At 41.1% G+C, this 18,061-nt stretch overlaps 1 protein-coding gene across 3 annotated transcripts in view; it reads left to right on the top strand.

The window, feature by feature from the left end:
- znf407 (zinc finger protein 407) overlaps positions 1-18,061 on the top strand; it is a 732,915-nt gene that overhangs the window by 556,752 nt on the left and 158,102 nt on the right. For all 3 annotated transcript variants that reach the window (XM_070888603.1, XM_070888602.1, XM_070888609.1), the window contains one exon: positions 2,687-2,865. In XM_070888603.1, coding sequence (XP_070744704.1) covers positions 2,687-2,865 — 179 coding nt within the window. The remainder of the gene's footprint in view (positions 1-2,686; positions 2,866-18,061) is intronic.

Genomic DNA, 18,061 nt, shown 5'->3' with positions numbered 1-18,061 from the left:
AACTGCACACATTTTTTATAAAATCCGTTTTAAAATTTCTGATAGTATTTCTCGTATTCTCCTCTCTGAATGTTGCTGGTGATATCCTCCCCTGTAACTAGTGAAGGAGTGTGATGCACGTCATGGTAGAACCTTCTGCCAAACACCAAAGGTGCTGTGGGTCAAAATTCTTGGTTCTGCCTATTCGGGAGAATTATGGCACATCCACAACAAAATTTGTCCCTCTGAGATTAACCCTACAAGATCTTCCTGAGCACTCTTGTGTCATGCAGTCTTGAATAAATTTCTTGGAGCAGGTCTATCTTGCTGCCTGAAATCTTTGACAGTCTTGGTCAATTCAGCAGAAGGGCGGGAGCATAACTTGTTTTGCCGGGGGGCAGGGGGTTGGGGAGGGGGACAGAGGAGTCAGTGCCTGAACACCTCAAAGAAACCTCCAGGAAAAGCAGCCGAGGAATGCGACTGATGACCTCCACGGAAATATCTGCAAGCTTATATCGCCATACATTACTGTTTGAGCAAGGGTATGTGAGATTAGGCCGCCTTAACCAACGCCTGGACTCACTTCAGAAGCAACAGGCAGAGTGAGGAAAGAATATAAAAAGTGATCAAAAATTAGAGACCTGAGTTTAAAAATTCGGTGCATTTGCATCTCCTGGATGGGGCACAAAAATGTTAGCGCCCAGGTGCGACGCTGACAACGACTTCCACCATATTGGGCGGGAGTTTAGTGGTGTCGCTACAGCGATACATCCCATCTCCTGTGCCTAGAGATTGTGACGTCATCACAGTGCACATTGCCCCGTCAGTGCCCCAGCCCCGAAATTGACTTTCACCCCATGCAGCAGCGCCGGTCGAAAACACCGGCAGCTGCAGGAGGCATGAATTGGGCGGCTGGCAGCTACCAGGATGTTAATTAAAGGCGAGGTGGCCGATGTAAGTAAAAAAAATTTTTAAATAGACTTGCCTTTGTTTTCGCTGTGTTACTCCGTTTTCTTTGCGGGGTCCAGCCCACGATCGCTCAGCCTGGCACTTTGCTTGAGTGCCTGACTGATCGTGCGGCTCCCCCGCTCCCTTGATGGTCCAGGTAGGTGATTCTTTAATTGCAGAGCTTGCAACGATGGCCCTTCCCTTTAATGGAGGGAAGGGCCCTTTGTACATGGCAGCGCTGCATGACCTAGTGTGCAGCACTGCTTGAAGTGTGCGCCCTGTTAGCGCTCCAAGCGCTTGATTTAGCATTCCACTTCCTCTCGGGAGCACTAAAGCAAATTTTTTGAGAGTGGGGAAACTTTAGCATCTGGCACTAAGTTTCCTGCCTCTCAAAAGTTACCGCCCTCAAATGGGACAATAATCAATCTCTCCCCCAAAATGACAGAAGTTAATCAACTTCATACAGAATTATTTCAAAGTTGCTGGTTTATGCATGAACTCTGTAAAACAACACTTTTTATGTATTATTATGCATTTTATGTATGCATTATTATTGAATTTCCTTTATGCTATATGGTTACAGATCAAGAAGAAAATAACACTGCGAATTTATTAGTGTCATTGTGGTCTCAGTCATTTTAGTTTAAACTGATGATTTATCTTTCAATATTCTAATGCACAATATTTAGTTATTGGCATTAAAATACTAAAAAAAACTTTCTTTTTAAAAAAAAAAAAATCGATTTTAAAATGGTTTTGCTTAAATTGGGCTCAGGTCCGGAATTAATTGTGGCATTCCAACAAATTGTGGGTTGATGAATTAACAGCTTGAAATGGCCCCAGTAGAACAAAGGGTCAAGTACTTGTGACTTCAGATGCAGAAGGTCGAGTCTCGAGGGTATCTGATACGTCGGGTTGCTTGCTTTGATCGGATAGTTCCCAACTAAGCTACTGGGTGGAGGGTTGGGTATTAAGGAGGTTATTCATTATCTGAGGAAAAATAGGATCACGCAGTGACTGCAAGAGCAATCAGAACAAGCTCCATGACACACCAAACCTAACATCTTGGATAGATGAAAATCTTTGATGATGAGAGGATAAAATGGGAATGTAAGGTTGAAGCAGACCATGTTAAAATATTCAACGACTCTTCTAATTTTTCCCTCTTAAAAATGCACTCCTTTTTAGTTTTTAAATCAGTTATTTTTCTTGAAGCATATGTTGACATGTAAATTATAACTTTCATTGTCAAAGTTTCATTCACTCTTTAATGACCTCTTTTATCAGGCTTTCAGATTGTAACATAAACATGACTAATAGTTGCAGTCCCACTCGCCTCATAGTCAACATGAGCTGGATATTTTTGCGACTTGAGTGTAATAATTGCCCTCCCTCCTTCAGCTTCAGTTATTTACCACACATCCCTTTGGATCTTTCTCTGTGCCTTGCTTAAGAACATAAGTAGCAGCAGCACGAGTAGGCCACTTGGCCCATCGAGCCTGCTCCGCCATTCAATAAGGCCATGGTTGATTTTCTACCTCAACTCCACCTTCCTGCATTATCCCCATATCCCTTGATTCCCTTAGTATCCAAAAATTGCAGTAGTTTAGATTTTCATTGAAATCAACTATTTTTGCTAAAGATTTTAAGTGCTGAATCATCTATAAGACGTACACCTTCTGGAAAGAATGAAAATATTAAGGCTACCATTAAAATGTGCTGAACCTGATGAAATATTCTTTTTGAAAAACCCAATTAGGTCGAACTGTGCAGAGAATATCCGCAAGCATATCCTACACACTGGCAAACACGAGGGAGTGCAAATGTACAACTGCCCAAAGTGCGAGTATGGAACCAATATTCCATTAGAATTCCGGAATCATCTCAAGGAGCTTCATCCGGATATCGAGAATCCAGATCTGGCTTATTTGCATGCAGGTAAGATTCGCTTTATTTTGACTTCTAAACCTTCTTCCTTGGACTGCTTACCAATGTTCAGGACACACAATTGTAGAATTGCCAAGTCTGACTGAACGAGTTCCTGTAGGTTTCATCATGTGACCTTTCACCGCCCGGCCCAGTCGAACAGCCTTTTCCCTTCTCCATCAGCAGTATATTTACAACTAATAAACAAAAGTTTTCAAAGAAAATGGGGGAAAAAACACACCCAATCCCCAATGATTTTTCTCCTGGGTTTTTACTTGCAGCAGTGCCCAGGATATTAATCTTTAATTCCAAGACAATCCTGTCAAGTTGGCAACCCGACACACTTGGCATGCATGCAACATATCAGGGTCGCACTGATCTCACTGTTGGCATGTTAGATCTTGATTTTAGGATAAAATGTCAGGGTCATGAATTTACTCAATGGTTCCACCAGATTACCTGTGTACCCCGAACCCAGGGAAAAGGCTTGGGATCCCATTATACTAAGTTAGATGAATTTCCAGGACCAAGGAATTCCCTCAAGGTTTCTTCTTTTCTTCCTTATTTACATTCTTTGTGTATTATTGCTACAGGGAAAGGCATTTATATTAACTAGGTTAGCAAAGAGTTAAGTCATGTATTTGCAACATGCGATGTATTTAAAATAGGCCAGCAATAATTGAAATCATTTTTTTCACAACGGAATGAATAAGCTAATCCTTGTAAACCAAAACATGAGCTTTTAAGAACATACGAAATAGGAGCAGGAGTTGGCCACCTGGCCTCTCGAGCCTGCTCCGCCCTCAGAGAAGAAATTCCTCCTCATCACAGTTTTAAATGGCGGCCCCTTATTCTGAGACTGTGTCCCCTAGTTCTAGTTTCCCCTATGAGTGGAGATATACTCTCTGCATCCACCTTGTCGAGCCCCCTCATTATCTTATATGTTTCGATAAGATCACCTCTCATTCTTCTGAACTCCAATGTGTATAGGCCCAATCTACTCAACCTATCTTCATAAGTCAATCCCCCCTTAGCCCAGGAAATAATAAATTAAGCCTATTATTTGTATTGTCTTTGTCTTCATTCATGCTCCTACATTATTACCATACCATACATTTAGACCAAAATTTGGAAACTCTATTATCTGCCAATGTTCATCATCCAGTGAGGAGGGCGGGAGCAGCGAGGGTTGCGGGGGATTCTCACTACGTCACATCATCGAGGTGTCATTGTATTGATAAGACAATCAAGGCGTCATAATGCACTGTAATGCCAATTTGCTGCTTCATTGAATGGTAGGATGTGGGTCCTTGCATGTGATTTGCCAGACAATGAGCATCAACTGTGTCACTGTGGTGAAGTGTGGGCTGGCAGCCAAGCACTGCTCCACAATGAAGCCAAATTACAGCGAAAGAAAAAACGAATTTGCATTTATAAAGCGATTTTCACGATCTCAGGGCGTCCCATAGCACTTGACAGTCAAGTAAGTACTTTTTGTAGTGTAGTGACTCTTGTAATGCAGGGAAACACAGCAGCCAATTTGTGCACAGCAAGGTCCCACAAACAGCAATGAGTTTATGACCAGATCATCTGCTTTGGCAATGTTGGTTGTTCCGCACCCAAGGCCAATCTTGTGTACAACCTAGCAGGTGGTTGCAGTGGAATTGACAAAAATCAGCAGAACATGTCTCTCGCTATTTCTCACCGTAGAGGAAGGTGCATGACAAGGGAAACATGGTGGTCACTGCTGAGTTAGCTTATCTCAGTTGGGGTAGAGGTACTACAATTGATTGCAGCACTGCTGGGTTAGTGGTGAGAAAAATAGGCAAAGGTTTCCATTCCTGATTGCTAGCCAGTAATCTGTGATGTGACGTTTATTTCTATAGATATTAGGTGGGGGAAGGTTTGGATTTGTTATGATATCCCTCCCCAATGGTGAATTACCCGCAAATACTCCACTCCACTGTCTACACTGGCAAAAGAAGAATAAAGGTATGTCCACCAATACCCAGAGAACTGTATCCCAGCCATAATCCGTGCTCTTAAGGTGAAGGGGTGGATTGAATTTGCACAAAGGAGAATAAGGAAGGGCGGAAAATAATACATTATTCACAACAAAGACAAGAAACAAGACAAAACGTAGCTTGCAGGACGAGTTCATGATATGCATTCAATACAGTTTTCTGGAGCAACATGTCGAGGAACCAACTAGGGAACTGGCTATTTTAGACCTAGTATGTGTAGTGAGACAGGATTAATTAGTAATCTTACAATAAAAGAAATAGGAGCAGGAGTAGGAAGAGGATAGAAGTTTGAGAGTGATGTGATTAAGTGCAATACTAGGGTCTTAAATTTAAACAAAGACAATTACGGAAGTATGGGGGTGCGAGTTGGCTGAGATGGATTGGAAAATTAGATTAAAAGATATGGGCCTAGTAATACCGGTCGAGGTCCTCCCGCCGGCAAACGACTGAAAAAGGGGGAAAAGAAATGCGCACTTACCTGTTCCTGCTGCGCCCACTCGAGATCCCGGTCCTGAGGCCTTCACTCTCTGCGCGTCGCAGCGCGTGCACGTTGGGACGTCCGTAAGCTGGAGCTGGAGTCACATGGCTCTGGGCAGCCAATCAAGGCACAGTATTTTCTCATTCATAATAATGGGAACTCTAAGTTGGAGTTCCCATTATTCTGATTGAGAAACAGCCCCCAAACATCAAAACACGAATTAAAAAATAGAAAATATACACTACATATTTAAGATTAATTTAAATTAAAGTTATTAATGTCTTTTTTTTTAATTGGATAAATATTTTTTTAATAATTTTTTTAAATTATTGTTTTAAGTAAACTTACCATAGTGGGCAGGGTTTTTAAACAATAAAATGTGTTAAATTTTATTTTGTTATGTTTTTGTATGTTTTAAAACTCTTATGCCTGTAAAAGTAGGCTATGCGTCTGCTTTTATCAGGCGCAAGAGTTTTCAGACCATCCGCTGGACAAGATATAGGTAAATACCACAATCTTGCTCTTGCGAATGTCCTGGATGTGGAGATACGGAGGATCGGAAAAGCCAGTTTTCAGCACATGCGCATTGCACGCTGAAAACCAGCTTTTCCGATGCCTTCCCGGGTCCGTAGAAACTTCGTACGAGCCCGGGAAGCCACGATTTCTGCCCCATTATGGTATTTAAGCAAAGGCAAACATTTAAATAAATAATTCATAATTCTCAGCAAATATACATTCCCTTGAGGAATAAAAACTCCACTGGTAAAGTGGTACAGCTATGGCTAACTAGAGAAGTTAGGGATAGTATTAGATTAAAAGAAGAAGCTTACAATGTTGCCAAAAAGAGTAGTAAGCCTGAGGATTGAGAGGTTTTAAAAATCAGCACGTGGTAACCAAGAAGTTGATAAAGAGGGAGAAAATAGAATATGAGAATAAACTAGCAAGAATGTACTTTTTGCATGTATGTAAAAAGGAAGAGCTTGGTGATAGTAAATGTTGGGTCCGTTAGAGGCAGAGACTGGAGAAATCATAATGAGAATAAAGAAATGGCAAAGACATTAAACAAATATTTTGTGTCTGTCTTCATAGTAGAGGACACAAAGAACATACCAAAAATAATGGGGAACCAAGGGGCTAATGAGAGTGAGGAGCATAAAGAAATTAATACTAGTAAAGAATAAGTACTGGAGAAAAATAATGGGACTAAAAACTGACAAATCCCGTGGACCTACTTCCTAGGGTTTTTAAAGAAGTGGCTGCAAAGATAGTGGATGCATTGATTTTGATCTTCCAGAATTCCCAAGGTTCTAGAACAGTTCCTGTGGCTTGGAATGCAGCAAATGTAACCCCGCTATTCAAGAAAGGAGGGAAGAGAGAAAACAGTGAATATAGACCAGTTAACCAGACATCAGTAGTAGGGAAAATGTTAAAATCTATTATTAAGGACATGGTAACTGGGCACTTGGAAAATCACAACATAATAAGGCAGAGTCAACACGGTTTTATGAAAGGGAAATCATGTTTAACAAATCTGTTAGAGATTTTTGAAGGTGAAATTAGCAGGGCAGATAAGGGGGAACAGGTGGATGTAGTATATTTGGATTTTCAGAAGGCATTCGATAAGGTGCCACACAGGAGATTGTTACATAAGATTCGGGCTCATGATATCGGCTGTAATATATTAGCTTTCGGATGAGATGTTAAACCGAGGCCCCATCTACCCTCTCAGATGTTTGTAAAAGATCCCATGGCACAATTTTGAAGAAGAGCAGGGAGTTCTCACCGGTGTCCTGGCCAATATTTATCCCTCAATCAACATCATTAAAACAGTTTATCGAGTCACTATCATATTACTGTTGTGGGAGCAAATGTTGTGTGCAAATTGGCTGCCGTGTTTCCTACATTACAGCAGTGACCTTTTTTTTTAAAGTACTTCATTGCTGTAAAGAGCTTTGGGACACTCAGTGGTTGTGAAAGGCACAATATAAATGCAAGTTTTTGTTTCTTTCATAGATTGAGGATCAGTTAACAGACAGAAAACAGAGAGTAGGAACATAAGAATTCGGAGCAGGAGTAGGCCATTTGGCCCCTTGAGCCTGCTCTGCCATTCAATGAGATCATAGCTGATCTTCTACCTCAACTCCACTTTCCTGCACTATCCCCATATCCTCTGATTCCCTTAATATCCAAAAATCTATCGATCTCTGTCTTGAATATAGTCAAAGACTGAGCCTCCACAGCCCTCGGGTAGAGAATTCCAAAGATTCATAACTCTCTGAGTGAAGAAGTTTCTCTTCATCTGAGTCCTAAATGGCCGACTCTATATTCTGAGACTGACACCTGGTTCTACTCTCAACCAGAGTAAACATCCTCCCTGCATCTACCTTGTCAAACCCTGTAAGAATTTTGTATGTTTCAATGAGATCACCTCTCATTCTTGTAAACGCTAGAGAATATAGGCCTAGTCTACTCAATCTCTCCTCATCGGACAATCCCCCCATCCCAGGAATCAGCCTGGTGAACCTTCGTTACACTTCCTCAATGGCAGGTATATCCTTCCTTAGGTAAAGAGACCAAAACTATGCCCTGTCAATGAGTATATTCAAGACTGACATTGATAGATTTTTGGGCACTAAGGGAATCGAGGGGAATGGTGATAGTTTGGGAAGGCAGAGTTGACGTTTTAAAAAAATTCATTCATGGGATGTGGGCTTCGCTGGCAAGGCCAGCATTTATTGCCCATCCTTAATTGCCCTTGAGAAGGTGGTGGTAAGCCGCCGCCTTGAACCGCTGCAGTCCTTGTGGTGACAGTATCCCCACAATGCTGTTAGGGAGGGAGTTCCAGGGATCTGGCCCAGTGATGATGAAGGAACGACGATATATTTCCAAGTCAGGATGGTGTATAACTTGGAGGGGAACTTGCAGGTGATAGTGTTCCCATGCGCCTGCTGCCCTTGACCTTCTAGGTGGTAGAGGTCGTGGGTTTGGGAGGTGCTGCCAAAGAAGCTGTGGCGAGTTGCTGCAGTGCATCTTATAGATGGTACACACTGCAGCCACGGTACACCGGTGGTTGTGGGAGTGAATGTTGAAGGTGGTGGATGGGGTGCCAATCAAGCGGGGTGCTTTGTCCTGCATGGTATTGAGCTTCTTGAGTGTTGTTGGAGCTGCACTCATCCAGGTAAGTAGAGAACATTCCATCACACTCCTGATTTTTGCCTTATAGGTGATAGAAAGGCTTCATTTTCTGAGGATTTGCGAATGGAATTTAATGCTGTGCAATCATCTGCACTTCTGACCTTATGATGGAGGGAGGGTCATTGATGAAGCAGCTGAAGATGGTTGGGCCTTGGACACTGCCCTGAGGAACTCCTGCAATGATGTCCTGGAGCTGGGATGATTGACCTCCAACAACCACAACCATCTTGTTTTGTGCTAGGAATGCCCAAAGCCGGTCGAGCTTTTTCCCCCTGATTAACATTGACTTCAATTTTACGAGGGCTCCTTTATTCCACACTTGGTCAAATGCTACCTTGATGTCAAGGGCAGTTGCTCTCACCTCACCTCACCTCACCTCTGGAATTCAGCTCTTTTGTCCGTGTTTGGACCAAGGCTGTAAGAGGTCTGGAGCTGTGTAGTCCTGGTGGAACTTAACATTGATGAGCAACGTGTTGGTAAGTGTGGCTTGATAACACTGTCGACAACACCTTCCATCAATTTGCTGATGATTGAGTGTAGACTGATGGGGCGGTAATTGGCTGGATTGGATTTGTCCTGTTTTTTGTGGACAGGACATACCCGGGCAGTTTTCCACATTGTCGGGCAAATGCCAGTGTTGTAGCTGTACTGGAACAGCTTGGCTAGAGGCATGGCAAGTTCTGGAGCATAAGTCTTCAGTACGACAGCCAGGATGATGTCGGGGCCCATAGCCTTTGCTGTATCCAGTGTGGTCAGCTGTTTCTTGATATCGTGTGGAGTGAATTGAAATGGCTGAAGACTGACTTCTGTGATGGTAGGGACCTCAAGGGAAGGCCGATATGGATCATCCACTCGGCACTTCGGGCTGAAGATGGTTGCAAATGCTTCCACCTTGTCTTTTGTACTTGCGTGCTGGACTCTACCATCACTGAGGATGGGGATGTTCATGGAGCCTCCTCCTGCAGTTAGTTATTTAATTGTCCACCACCATTCACGACTGGCTAGTCCAGTTAAGCTTTTGGTCAATGCTAGACCCTCAAGATGGCTGGGGATTCGGTGATGGTAATGCCGTTGAATGTTATGATGTAGAAGATCAACCATGATCTTATTGAATGGCAGAGCAGGCTCAATGGACCGTGTGGCCTATTCCTGCTTCTGTTTCTTATGTTCTTAAACTGTGGTGTTATCCTTTCCCACTCTCCATAATTGTCCTCTTATTTCCAGCAAATGTTCAACCCAAAAGCATTTTCGTTTAAACCCGAAGCTTTATTAGTTTCTCGCTGTGCGGTCAGTTCAGACAGGTTAGTTTCTTTGCAGTTGAAAATATAGTTTTCTATTCGCCCCGTCAGTTTGATTGACAGCTTGTTGCACACATCTGTCAAGAAAAATTACCCAGTGTACAACATGTGTCTTAAATAAAATATGCACCTGGAAAAAAGGTTTGAACTCTTGGGGAGCAGAAAGAAGCACTTTTGTTGCACCATCTGCCTATCTTTCTGTCATAAAAATTTGTGTTATTGAAGGGATACTGTTTAAATTCATGAAATCGTAATATGTATAATATAGGGTCACCTTGCAATCAGTTTTAAATCCCAACTTCTTTCTTTATGGTATTGATGGTGAGACTGCTGCATGCATGAAACTTAAAATCAAAAGAATGTTGCATTTCATGTGAGGGGATTGTGACAATACAAATCATTTTTTCCTCCTTACATGATTGAAATAAATTTGAAATATACTGGTGATGCTGAAAGTACAGTATTTGCATAGCAATATTGATAAGTGGGGTGCCTATAACCTTTATCATTTGATAAATTAACACCAGAACTCGGCACCAAAAGTTCTCAACGAAACATTAAGAGGAATATTTGACAGGTTCTAGGTTCTGTGATTTACACCGAATCTATAACACAAATACAGGCCAATCGGGTCTATGCCGGCATTTATGCTCCACATGAGCCTCCTCCCACCCCTCTTCATCTCACCCTATCAGCATATCCTTCTATTCCTTTCTACCTCATGTACTTAGCTACCTTCCCCTTAAAGGCATCTATGCTATTTTCCTCAATTACTCCTTGTGGTAGCGAGCTCCACATTCTAACCACTCTCTGTGTAAAGAAGTTTCTCCTGAATTCCCTTTTGGATTAATTAGTGACTATCTTATATTTATGGCCCCTGGTTCTGGTCTCACCCCACGGGTGGAAACATTTTCTCTACGTCTACCCTATCAAATGCTTTCATGGTCTTAAAGACCTCTGTGAGGTCACTCCTCAGCCTCTTTTCTACAGAAAAGAGCCCCAGCCTGTTCACTTTTTCCTGATAGGCATAACCTCTCAGTTCTTTGCAAGATCTGACAGGTTAACATCACAAGGATTGCTCTGAATTGATATGGGAAATGAGATCTTCATAACCTAAAACTATTTGAGGACTGATCTTTTCTAGTGAAGTATGCTATTGAATCTGGTCATATTGAAAATGTGGTGAAAGCAGTATAGTAATTTTCAGAGATTAATTTTTATATATATAAGACACGTTATTTTCTGGGTTGTAAACTCTGCTACCACATTTCACAAGAATTTACCAAGTTCCAGTGTATTGCTCAGCAAAATCTCTACACTATAGTGGTACATTGTCCCTCTATGTTTGCAGATAACTAAGAACTGAATGAACTAAACATTGGATGTTAACTAGAAGAATCAGTACGTTCTGTATATGTTGTATAGAATTAGATATTTAACATTGATAAATATATGCTGTGGTTTGTGAGGTCATCTGAGCTCTGAGCATATTGCAACCTTGCAGTTAAAGAAAGATTTGCATTTATATCGCGCCTTTCATGACTTCAGGGTGTTCTCAAAGTGCTTTACAGCCAATGAAGTGTAGTCACTGTTGTAATGTAGAAACTTATTTAAAAGGCAGTGGCATAATTCCAGACTGTATGTAGATTGTAAACGTTTTCCCCCATATATGTGTGTCTTTTTGTAATTTTAATTGTAATTCTGAAATATTAATGTAAAATGGGAGACTTGATTAATGCCACAACACTGGAACAGTTTTATCATACAGCTGAAATTCTTCTTGCGTGTCATGCATTCTCTTTTTTTTAAGTAATTAATATTGAATCTTTGCTAATCTACATCGATGTTCTAATCTATCATTGATTCTTAGCTTAAAAAATGCAATGTATCACTGGCTTTTTATTGTATAAGTTGACAGTAGCTGATAAAGTATCGGTGTAGGAAGTGTCAGAAAAGGTTAATATTTATTGATTTTACTTGCATTAAAACCAGTGTAAGTTTTGCCATCTGAGATGTATGGCCAGCAGCTTTGGAGCATAATGTAGATTTTCTGCATGATGGTTATGCAAGCAGTTTTACTGTAATCTATTGCAGTATTGAAGCTATGAAAGTTAAAAAAAAAATGACAGATCCTTAATAATAAAAAAGGTTACGAAATCCAGACCACCTGGGAGTTGATTTTAGCATGCTGAAATGAAGCACAAGAGTACCACTTAAAAGCTGAATAACCCCTGGCATTGCAAACGAGAGTCACATTTAGCCTTTTCATCCACTTAACTAGGCGCTATTGATCTGCAGAAGGAACGTAAGCAGGTGATAGCTGGAATTGTGCGCAATATCGAGGACTGTTTCTTCAACAAAGGAAAAAAAGTATATCATTAGTAAACCGACCCAATTGGACATTAAGACTTTTGTTAACTAAAATGAATGTTACGGGTTTAATGTATGGTTTTTTTTTTCCAAGGTACGCAGTCTGCTTGCCTTGAAGCCTGAGCCACTTACTTTAACTGCATGGTGTACATGGGACAATGACGAGAGCACTGGAGCCTTTTCATTTATCTCTATCACTATACAGCTGTCAAAAGGGCAAAGCCAGTAACTAATGTCATGGTTTGCATACAGTAGCAAAAGATACACACACACACCTTTTTTTAAAGCTGTAAAGATATTGGCAGACATACAGATTTCACCTTCTCTGACCATGCCGCGGTTTCAATATATCTCACCGCCGTGATTAGAATTGCATCAGCACCACTATTGATGTTCTACTCGCACAGCATGAGGTATCGTAATAAAGGAAAAATGTTCCAAAGTCAAATTGTGTTAATTAAGTCACCACTAAATATTCAAATATTTGTTATCTTTTTATTGTCAGGAACTGTGCAGATCGAATCAGTGATGATATATGAGTTGAGGGACCAAGAAAGGTATAAAATATGTACAATTAAAATCATTTATAATAAAACTAAACTTAGAATTCACATAAATATATATTCCCATGATTGGTGTCAGCAAACTGTGCATAAGTAATTGGACTGCAAAATTAAATTTTAAGATTTCAAGGAATTCTCTCGCACAACCTTCTTTTGCCTCAATGCTGATACCCTCATAATGAAATGGAGCTTTTCAATTGTTACATATAAAATACGTTCAGTTTTCTGATTGCATATTTCCGGCCCCCCAATTTCAACTACTAGAAGAACAACAACTTGCATTTATATCGTGCCTTTAACGTAAAATGTTCCAGGGCACTTCACAGGAGCGTTATCAAACAAAATTTGGCACATTTTCAATCACCTACTTCAGGACAGGCTGAAGTTCCTCTGGAGCTGATACCATTGTGCATTGTCTGCATTCTCTGTAGCGTTTGCTAAACCAGTGAGAATGGACAGAGAGCATTTAGCATTAAAATTCATCTTTCTATCTTTTTAAAAGCTTAATTCTCGGCATAATTTTAATGGAATCAGATGCTGAGTTATGGAGAACTGTTTTTAATGAACATGATGCTTAATCAAATGATAACTTTGTGTGCCCTAACATTGTCTAAAGCTGATGCATTAAACTTTGCCTTGGAGTGTTCCTATCAGCATGTGTAATCTCAAACATTACGTTCATATACATGTGATCAAATTTTGTTTGATAACCCTCCTGTGAAGTGCCTTAGGGCATTAAAGGCGCTGTATAAATGTAAGTTGTTGTTTTTTGTTATTACTGGTTCCTGAATGTAACTGATTGAAAAACTATTTCTTCAACATAAAATACAGGTATTTGGCTCTCTTCGAAACAATTTAAATGCAAGCTAATTCTGCTGTCAAATTTTTAAGTGATAGGAAATAGGACCAAAAGTAGGCCATTCAACCATTCAATTAGATCATGGCTGATCTGTATCTTAACTTCATCAACTCATCTGGGCAACCTCACAATTCAATAGTGCTTTCGACACCTGCTGCACAGTATACATGATACAGAAATGCTTTACGCTTTCTAAGTTAACATATTTCGATTGGCCTCTTGTATACTCTTCTGAACCAAAGACCCGAGGTTCTGAACTAATTCTTTAATTGAGGTTGTTAAAAGGTGCTACATAAATGCAAGTTGTTGTTGTTATTGTCTCCCTTCATCCTGTAAGGTTTTGAAGAGTTTCTTTGCCTTTTTCCAAAAGACTTCAAAACAAAGTGGGGACTAAGGCCGGGAAATTGCGTAGCTACCCGTTTGTGGGCAGTAACATCCGCAAAACGAGAGTTCCTGCGCCAGACTTGCAAAATTGGGGTTACCGCCCCCAAGAGGAAGTGGAGCACAAAAAACCACGCTGCACTTCCTCTCTGGGGCATTAATGGGATGGGAGCGAAGTAAGCGAGGCAGAGCTTACATACTGGGCCATGTGGTGCTGCCACGTGGGAGGGGCCCTCTCCTTTGTTAAAAGAGAGGTCTACCTGGACCTCCTGAAGGTGTTGCTGGCATCGCCCGGCTCAGCTTCACAGGGGGCGAGACTGGATTTTTGTTCCGTGGCAAAAATGAGTCACAGCACACAGTGATGACGTTGACATCGCTGGCGCAGCAGAATGGGGCGCTACTGGTTACCGCCGCTGCTAAACTCCCGCGGAATTTAGCGGGAGTCGTTAACGGCACCATGCCCGGGCGAAAAGTCGATTGCGCCCTGTTAGCGGCGCAAATGATCCCAATTTCTCCCCCTAAATTCTCAAAGCCATATATCAGGTAAGTTTCAAATTTAACTTAATTATTTCATTACTGTTTGTGGGAGCTTGCTCTGCGCAATTTGGCTGCCACGTGTCCTACATTACAACAGTGACACCACTTCAAAAAACACTTCATTGGCTGTCAAGTGCTTTGTAATGTCCCGTGGTCTTGAAAGGCGCTATATAAATGCAAATCTTTGTTTCTTCCTTCGAATCTGGTTCCTTCTCTACATAAACTGCTCAATTTTTTCCTCAGACAGTTGCACGACACCTGTGATTAGCAGCATCTCTGGTTTCCTTTATTGAAAGCAAAACCAAGATCATTTATACATAGACTTTTACTCTTCATGCAAGGCAGATAGTCCTAATCACATTTATCTGCCCATCAGATAATACACGAGGAAAGCCTATTCTTCACATCAAGCTTAAAATCTCATTACTACTGACACTATCATGTGCAACTATGTCAGTCAAATAAACATATTTTCAAAGTCTTGTATTAAATTTAAAGTTTCAGAACCTTGTCCTGCAATGCAGATTATATGGTCCCCCTTATTGACAAATGTATTCTATGGTGTTTGGAATAATCTCAAGTCTATTTTTTTTTAAATTGCTTACAATGAAAAATGAACACCATTCCATCAGTTTAAATAATTTGCGATCTTGCTCTTTTTGATCATAAATCTCTTAACATTTCCCCAGTATTGACAGCTCCAAGGATATGCTATGAATCACAATTAAGCTTGCACTCCACCCTACAATTGCGAATCTCCCAGGCTAGTTTAAAAATCGAGAATGGATTTCTTCTCTCAGTGGAAAAGTTGGAAATGATTTCTGTTTGTTTTTTTCCAAGTGACATAAACATGGGTAAACGATGAATTTGAATTGAAGTGTTCATCCCGATTGGGTGCAGACCACATCTATCATCGCAAGTCCTCTCTTCACTTTGGCTCCAAATTCAGTTAAAATGTTACTCTTCTGAGAAAAACAGTTAAAGGTTTTTGGGACTTAAAGATATACTTTTGAAGAAAAACTTGAAAATAACAAGAGCAACATGTTGCATCTTAAACGTAGAAAAGGCATTGGCCTGGAAATTGCAGTCAGAGGCTTGCTGCCCGCATACGCCTCTGAACCGCGAGAAAACTCCTTACTTACCTGTCTCCGGAGCTTCGGACTCTTGCGATCCTGGGCCTGCAGGCGTTCGCCTGCGGAAAGGCCCACACATCTCGGGTGCATGCGGTTCGCAAGCGCCCCTGGGATCTCGTGGGCCAGGCCAACCAATGACAAAGGGGGATTCCTATTCTGCTTCTGGGGACTCCATTTACATATGGAAGCCCCACAAGCACAATAGAAATCAGCTAATAAATAAAACTTCACAACATTTAAATAACAATAAATGATCACAGGTTCAAAATGAATTAAAATACACTTTAATTAAATATTTAAAATAAAATGTAATCTTTTGAAAAATAAATTCAAACATTTTTAAATGGGACAAAAATAACCTAAACTTATTTTAAATGTAAGTGAATGTTTAAATCATTAAAAATTTGAACAAATTTCAAACAAAATTTGACACCGAGACAAATAGGAGATATTAGGACAGATGACCAAAAGCTTGATCAAAGAGGTAGATTTTGAGGAGCGTCATAAAGGACAAAAGAGAGGTTTAGGGAGTGAATTCCAGAGCTTAGGGCCTTGGCAGCTGAAGGCACGGCCACCAATGGTGGAGTAATTAAAATCGGGGAAGCTCAAGAGCAATCTTCCCTTGAAGCTGCAGTTTGTTGTGCACAACCTATTTATTTCAATGCTCGGTTGCTTTAAATTTCTACACATGCACTGTATTTCCAATGGAAAAGCTTGTGAGCGGTCTGCACTGGGCTCTGGATTGGGAATGTTTTTGGTGTGGTTTTTTTTCTCCCCAGGCCCCTCTCAGTGCGCTCGCAGACCGGCTGTTTAGCTCAGGATTTGCACATGCCTAGCGCCCTAAGAGAGGTTTGCAACACCTACCTTAGTGCTCCACTCCGCACTTGGGGCCCAGCTGGCCAATTTTGCTGACTGAGGCGCAACTTATTCCAAGTTTCAAACTTTACCACTCCGCCGCCATTACCGCCTTGAAATGAGCAAAGCCGATAATCCAGCCCCCTTATCTGTTCAGAAATGTTCATACATGCTTGCATTTTCTGTTCAGTGGATTTTCCCCTATCGTTGGTTCAAAAGATGCATCACAGCAGTACATAGACATTTTTAACACTATTCGAAAATTTTCAGCATAACTTCCTTGTAATTGTATTGTTCACCTGGAAGATAGAAAATCATACTTAAAAATAATCCACTGAGTGAAGTTAGGTACATAAGAGCCCACGGGGCATGTACATGAGTAATTGATCCCAGGTCCTGTGATGTCGTTTTTTATAAGCACGTCTTATTGAGGGGTTCTTTGAAACCTTAAAGAAAATAATATTTGTTTGGGACTTAGTGACAATGGCCCTGAAATTCCGGCTTCCCCAGGTGCGTGCGGAGTTCCTACGGACCCAGGAAGGCATCAGAAATGTCAGTTTCCAGCGCGCAATGCGCATGCGCTGGAAACCGACATTTCCGATCTGTCAGGTTTCTGGCTTGACAGATCATAGCCAGATCGAGAGCGAGGACACTTGTAAGTGTAAATTTCCGATAACAAATGTCCTCAAAAATCTTGCGCCTGAAAAAGCAGGTGCAAAGCCTACTTTTACAGGCGCAAGTGTTTTTAAAAAAAACACAAAAACATTTAAAAATAAAGTTATTAAAAAACATATATTATCATTAAAAACCCTCCCCACAAATGGTAAGTTTATTTTTTTTTAACTTTTTTAAAAATTGGGAAATTATTTTTTTAAGACATTAATAACCTTAATTTAAATGAATGTAGTGTAATTATTTTCTATTTTTTATTGCTTTTTGGGGCTGTGTTTTGGGTCTATCACAATCATAGTAACAGGACTTTAGGACCCTGTGGAACTCCGATTACTATGACACCTTACCTGATTGGCTGCCCAGAGCCATGTGACGCCAGCTCCAGCACTGCGCACGTCCCCATGTGCACGCGCAGTGACTGACGGTCAGGGCAGGCCGCAAGTTCGGAAGTGCGGACGTGGACGGATTTTTTCTCTAAAATTCCTGCGGGAAGGCCAAATCGGAATTTCAGGGCCATTGTTTTTGTGCATGGAACTGACTTGTACGCAGTCAGTATATGCCAAAGTGCACAAAACAATGCCGATTTTCTGAATGTGCAGCCCTGGCTTTGAGACTCATCCAGCAGGAGCACACGTTGGGGAATTTTAAGCGCACTTGGAAAGTGCATGCGTGCTCTCCTGATGCGTGCTCCCAGAGGGCGAGGTTCGAAGCCAGGAACGTTCATTCGGAAAATCAGCCCTTACAGCTCCAGAGACCATAGGAGCAAGTAAGAGACCGCAAGGCAGAACCATGGAGCAAACAAGTGACAAAATACTGGACAGAACAGGAGAACAGAATGGAAGA

The sequence above is a fragment of the Pristiophorus japonicus genome, chromosome 1 (genome assembly GCF_044704955.1).
Source record: "Pristiophorus japonicus isolate sPriJap1 chromosome 1, sPriJap1.hap1, whole genome shotgun sequence".
Classification (NCBI taxonomy): Eukaryota; Metazoa; Chordata; class Chondrichthyes; family Pristiophoridae; genus Pristiophorus; species Pristiophorus japonicus.
Note: the sequence above shows the minus strand (reverse complement) of the source record. Positions and strands in the feature narration are given on the sequence as shown.